This window comes from Pygoscelis adeliae, unplaced genomic scaffold (genome assembly GCF_000699105.1).
Source record: "Pygoscelis adeliae isolate BGI_AS28 unplaced genomic scaffold, ASM69910v1 Scaffold216, whole genome shotgun sequence".
NCBI classification, from domain to species: Eukaryota; Metazoa; Chordata; class Aves; order Sphenisciformes; family Spheniscidae; genus Pygoscelis; species Pygoscelis adeliae.
The window spans coordinates 3,756,195-3,762,702 of NW_008825073.1; the positions used below are offsets into that span (position 1 = coordinate 3,756,195).

General features: G+C 46.5%; 1 protein-coding gene across 1 annotated transcript in view; it reads left to right on the forward strand.

Annotated features, from left to right (window-relative positions):
• Positions 1 to 5,345: 5,345 nt before the first annotated feature.
• BRWD3 (bromodomain and WD repeat domain containing 3) overlaps positions 5,346 to 6,508 on the forward strand; it is a 59,881-nt gene continuing 58,718 nt past the window's right edge. Inside the window, exon 1 of the mRNA XM_009326658.1 lies at positions 5,346 to 5,546. Within this exon, the coding sequence (XP_009324933.1) occupies positions 5,346 to 5,546 (201 nt within the window). The remainder of the gene's footprint in view (positions 5,547 to 6,508) is intronic.

Consider the following 6,508-nt stretch of genomic DNA (forward strand, 5'->3'; position numbering starts at 1 on the left):
CATGCTTCAGCCCTCTCTTTGCAGGATGGATACCCAGAAAAGGTGGAAAAACACAAGGGGAGGGAGTAGTGGTCTGCAAAAATCACCTTGTGGGGTTAAATAGAGTAGGGCTTGCTTATCTGGAAGCGATGCCTGAAAGAGAATATCAAAGGGGTACATAAAGAGCACGGTGAAGGGGGACGACTGCTCCGTGATTTGGTTTTGATTTCAGCATCCTGGTGTTGCGGCGTGACTCACAGAGCCCATTTCGTTCTCCCCATTGTTGAACCGGAGCATTGGTTTCGTTAGTGACTTAGAAAGTTCATTTATAAACTCACATTCCTGTGGGCAAACTTATACAAGACAGTTGTCTAACCCATCACCTCATCCAGTAATTTATATTTAATTTCTATTTTTTATAAGACTGTATTTACAAAGTATTAATGAGCTTATTTACAACATTTACATGTTATGGTTATCAATAAACATAAAAAATACTTCGAACCATTTTTAAACTTCTCTTTATTTTAATAAACAGAAGTTGCACTTTTAAAAACTCTTGTGAACCCTGTGCACCCCTTCACAAAAATAGCTAATATTTTGGTAAAACTGACGAACAGAATTAAAATGTAAAAATCCTCACAACTTAACAGAGAAAGGGTATGGGATACATGGGGAGATAATTCTATTTAAATGATATACTTAGCTGAGGGAGCTCCAGTAAAATTTGCATGTCCAGCTACGGAGGGAGAGAGGTGATGAATTCCCATTCGCAGTCGGACACTGTGTGCCCAGGCTGCAAGGCTCCCAGGAGAAGTAAAAAATGCAGGATCGGGCCCTAAACCCCCCCCCCAAAACACAAACTGAACAACAAAGGATTGTTTAGAAAACATTTAGCAAGATTTGAAGTTGCTGAATCAGCCCCACCGGGAAATATCAGGTGGTATTTCGGGGGTGAAAGCCCCTTTGTGCACCGCGGCCCCCCCAGACCGGCAGCTGCCGCGGCCATCTGCACCAGAAGGGCTGTGTTAGGCAGCTGGGAAAGGTTGGGGACAGGGGACAGGTCCCAACCGGGGGGCTCCTGGGGACACAGGATCAGAATCAGGCCCTCAGACAGGGACGGAGCCGACCGCAATCGTAACGCCAACGGTAACAAAAACTACCTGGTCACTTGCAACTAATATTAATTTTCCTGCTTATAAAACTTGCGGGGTTACAGACAGTTTCAGGTATAATGTCGAGATTCAGTGATGCTGCGGTGTATTTTCCTGGAATACTGACATTATTTACCCGGTCCTTCCGCTTACAGAGCCATGAGCATATAGGTACACAGATCACTGTCGCTCATTTTCATATGCATTTCATCCATATTTGAAATTTTGCATTTCTATGTAAAATAGAGACAGAGATAAATGTTTACATAATATTCAGAGAGAATTAATTTATTTGGCAACTATGCAAATAATAAGTGCCCACAGTCGCAGCAGTGATGTACATACCGTCTGGCCGATCAACAGCTAACACCAGTTAATGGCTGCCATAAGAAATATGAGATATGGATCAGTCCACGGAGTAACAGATGATACTGTTCCAGGCAGGTGGCATTTTAGGCGCTGGTGAATGGATTTTAAGATTCTCAAGAGGAAGAAACGCCATATTTACATCATGCAGAACAAGTAATCTATCAACTCAGACGAACTATTATAAGATAGAATTTAGAAACAAAGGAGAGGGGCGTCCTGACTATTTCTCAATAGCCTTTCATATGGGATAGTATTACACCCAACCCTTGGGCATGGGGCACCACCTAGAGGAAAGATGGGTATGATGCAGCAGGGAAATTAAATACTAAATTTTTAAAAATAGCAAAAAAACCTAGAGCAGATCTTGTATAATATCTAACAGCTATTCAATTATTATTGAACAGCTGTTATCAAGGGAAAAAAACGTATGAAGGAGTGGAAATTTGGAGATTTCTCCCGCAAGTCAGGATGTTGACTTGCACACAAGACTTCTGCACTCAAGCAAAACCCACGACTCTTGTTATTGCTAATTATTTTGCACCTCGTATTTTTTTAGAATAAATAAGCTATGTTACCAAAATTTAATTTTGTGGTTGCTGCATTTAGAGATCATCTTAAAGTAAACCTTGACTTTTCAATAGCCGTATTTGCTTACAACTGCATCGTACCAGGCACCAATTCCTAAGTTCCTTCTAAATAGCACTTATTTTTGTACTAGTTAAACAAAACCTCGGATTTCATTTCTGAAACAATTACTATCCTCGTTTACCATTTAGCTGCATACGAAAGGCCCAAGACGAGCAGGATGCACATAGAAACGTGCATGGAAAATATTAAAAAAAAAAAAAAGCTGAAAATGCTTAACTTGCTCTAGTGTTTCAGTCCAAACGGATTCCGACATACGCATTCCCATCTACATTCCCTGAAAAGGAAAGGTACCATCCAGGTACAACCCGGCACACCTGCACGATTCTACCATCCAGGTACAACCCAGCACACCTGCACGATTCCACTCTAGACTTCCTTTTTTTGATTTGCAACTGCACATTTCTGTCTGGTTGTGTCAAACCGCAATCACGTTTTTACACTACGTTAAAGCAGAAGTCAGAATTTGACTCATCAGGACAGCGTAATGATAAATTAAGAGAGAGACACATTTACTTGGTATTACAAGCTGACTATGGGGAAATTAATTTAATTTTGTAGTCAGATTAAACAGGGGTGAACTCCGCTGGCTTGCATTTACCCTCAACTACAGCAATAGGATGCGACGGACCATTTCGCAGAGGAGGTCCAGGCTGCCAGCGGCCAAGGTATGAAAAGTGCCCCGAGCGCAAGCACTAAGTGCAGCCCTGGGTGAACCAGAAAGAGGTAAAAAGCTGGAAAATGGCTTAATGTTAAGTGCCGAGAGGTTTCTACCGACACCAAACGGGTGGAAGCGACGGGCATTTGAATATTACCATCGAGTTGTCAGAGCGGGGCTCTTCGGGGGGATAAAGTGCATCAGGTTAATCACATTTACTTCCCGTTAGAAGTGGTTTGGGTTAAGTTAATGGTGCAATGGAAGAAGTATGAAGCAGTTTTTCCGAGGGCTTTTTCCACACAAGTTTTTGCTTGGAGTAACATGCACACACAGAGGTGCTACGCCGAGGAACCAGGGACTTATTAATAACAGGAGGTATCACTAAGAAGGTAGAAAGGCAGAATTAAGCGAGCCTATGGAAGTATGAAAAACGCATACACATGCACGAAATGAAAATCTCACAGAGCAGCCTCACCTGTGACCCACCTCTATAACCTCAGCAAGATCTCTTTCAGAGCGATATTCTCCAAGATATTCTCCCGGTCCACGTCCAGCACTTGTTATCCACCCTCTCAGGCCTCCTACGGATCGGGCAGGTTTCTGATAATCTGCACCCTGCCGTGCCAGGAGGCGTGGGGGAGAGGCAGGCAACCCTGCAAGGTCTGACAAGTTTGGCCACGGCAGAATGGGATCGGTTCCACTCCGCGGGACGGTGTGTGAGCGTGCATTTATCTAAAGGTTTCTACTCCTAAAATCCTTTAAAGGCTTTTTTTTTTTTTAAAGAGCAGTATGGAGGGAAACTGCTACAATCCAGCTTCTTCCTTAAAGCATCTCTGCTTCTGAATACCTCTGTCGTTCATTAGCAAAGATTACCACGCCAGTTAGTACGTTCTTGCTCGCTACTCAGTGCCACCGCTGCTGTTGGCATTTACATAATAGAGCTCTGCGCTGGAGAAAGATGAATAAGCACAACCATAAAATCTTGCTTTCACTGGGAGATTTACTATCATCCCCCAGCATGCCGCTTCTTGGATGCAGAGGATCCAGAAAGAGATGAGTCACGGAGCTGCAAGATCCACGTGTGGCTGCAGTGTGCTGTGGAAACGGAGCTCCTGGGGAATGAGAGCTACGCTTGAGGATGGGCATTACTCATCAGACAGACCCCTCAAGGGGAAAACCCGGGAGAAGTGGGAAGAGGTATCGATCACAGCCCTCATAGCGGCCTTAGGGAATAATAAAGCAACTGGGAAAACGTTAACGATAGGAAGGTGAGGTGCCAGGGAACCAGCCACACGGGAAGAGGCTCGGGAGTCACTGCAGAGCAGTGAACCACAGCCCTGATCACGCCGAAGGGCTCTGGCCGAGTTACGCAAGGGCTGTTTCGGGCGTGACTAACGCTGTTTGTACTTCGCCCGCACGCAGGACGCCCTAGCCTGCGTACCTGCGCTCTGCAACGCGTACATAACACATAGTTGGGTGATTACTAACGCGCTCCTCTCCTGTTGATACTCGACTCCATCTGAGCTGTGGTGAGGGTGCAACATGGAGCACTTCTGAGCGCTGAGCTGCGAGGTCGTGTGTTATACGCACTTAGGCAAACAGCACGGGGCGGGACTTCCAGTCGGAATGGTGTGGGAAGGACACGACCGAGGGACAAACAAGTTTACTGTGGGAGCATTTCCTATCCCAGGCTTTCAATCTGAAAGTCAGTTACTGTAGACGTTCCCATCGGCTCTAGATAGGCCCTAAAAGAATAATCCTGCCTGCTGTGGTGGTGCAGCTTCACGTGTTGGCACCCCCAAGCTCAAATAAAAGCAAGTCACAAGTAGAGAGGTTCAGTAAGGCACCGAGCAAAAGGTGCCAAAGAAACACGCCGTGTTCATGAAGACGTATATTAGGTCACTGTTAGCACTAGAATACACCAGGACACGGTGCTATGCAGTATTTATGGTGCTGTGTTTTCTCTTGACACACAGTTCTATTTAGATCAGAAAAATTGAAACGCTCTTGCAGGGCATATTATAAACCATCACCTGTGGTTTTTTCTTCGCATTCCCGTCATGCATAAAAAGATGAGCTTGCAATCGCCGGTTCCGAAGGCAGGTGGGAGAAAGATTACCTCTAAAGACAGTGAGTATCAGCGCCCTCTTTTCCTAGCTGGCAATTTGAGGACTGCAGCTTTGCACTGTATCCCTCACGGGAAGCACCCGCACTGCGACTTCAGAGGCTCCGGTGTGATGCTGGGAAGGTGGGAGAGTTGTCACTATTGGGAAGCCGCTAGAACTGGGGTTTGCAGCTTGGTGAGGTGGCACCTCGCGTCTCTGCTAGTGATGAGCCGATCAATGAACCTGCCTTAAACAAGATTCCGAGAGCTACCACGGCGAGCGGTTTTGTTGTTTTTTTTTAATATTTAAAGTCTCATTAGCAGCTTGAGAACTTTAGAGGATGAAGGAGAAATGAGGTCTACACGCCACCCAGTTAATCCGAGCTCCTGGCACAAAACAAACAACTTCCACCGCTGTATGAAGGGGCAGGCGAATATGTATGTGGAGCAGCCGAATGTCAAGTACCCGACTCCTTCTGCAGAGAGCTACCGGCGCTTGGTCGGGGACCTTGAAGCATCCCGAGAAGAGGCTGCCAGCAGGAAGGACCGCATCCTGGCGGTAGCAGCAGGAAGAACTCTGAAACAGCACTTCACAGAAAGCCTAGTCATGAGCAGACGCTATAAATACATGCCGAAAGTGAATTTATTCTTAATGTTTCAACGGCATCGATTTACTATGATTCAGCTCTTGGTATTCAAAGCATGAAGATGAGTTGTCTCTTTTTATTTTCCAGTTATGACAGCGATTGTTACACTGCCAAGGCTCGGGGAGTTCTAATACCAAATACCAGGTATTTATGGTGGCAAAACACAATTTTACACTAAAGAATGCCGTCAATTCACTTAATATGTTGTAGCAACTTATTGCTAAAATGACGTAAATTTCTGGAGCTTTGACAGGATGCTTCCCATGGAAAAAGTCTATTTCCCTTAAGAATATCTACAGTGACCGATATTGAACCCTTTTTTCCTTGAAGAGGACCGGTGCTGCATCAATCCTGTTTTAATTTCCAGGACACTGGGCACAAACAATTCTAATTTGGTTCCTGAAGCCCCCCAAGGCCCTCCATTCTGTAACCTCGGGAGGACGATGCCCCGCTGGCCGCGCGCGCCGAGGCGAGGACACGCTGGGAACAGCCCCGCTTCACGCGAGATGCGCAACAGCTCCTCTAGAGACGGGGACACTTCTCCTCAAGTTGCCCAGCACCAGGCATCCGTACCCCAACGCTCTGTCGTGAGCGCCCTTGTCTACATGGACGGTGGATGAAAACGCTTTCATCAGCGCGGCCCAAGAAACGTGTTTTTCTGGACCTCCGGCACGTTGCCACGCAGTTGTTCCACAGTTAACAGTGCCTCCTCTGACCTTTGCCTACGGCCAGGCCTTTCCTAACGGGAGCCAGCGTGGGCCGCCAGCCCGCCGCCTTCACCTTCCCATCCGCGTGTGCCCCCTTCCACAGAACTCGCGGGGGCCCCACGCTTGTCGCCGCCCCCCACGAAGCCGAAGACTGCCGAATCCCTGCGGGTTTTTGTTTGTTTGTTTGTTTGTTTGTTTTAAAAACACTTATTTTCCGGGCCTCCGCGGGTTTCCACTTCCCAGCC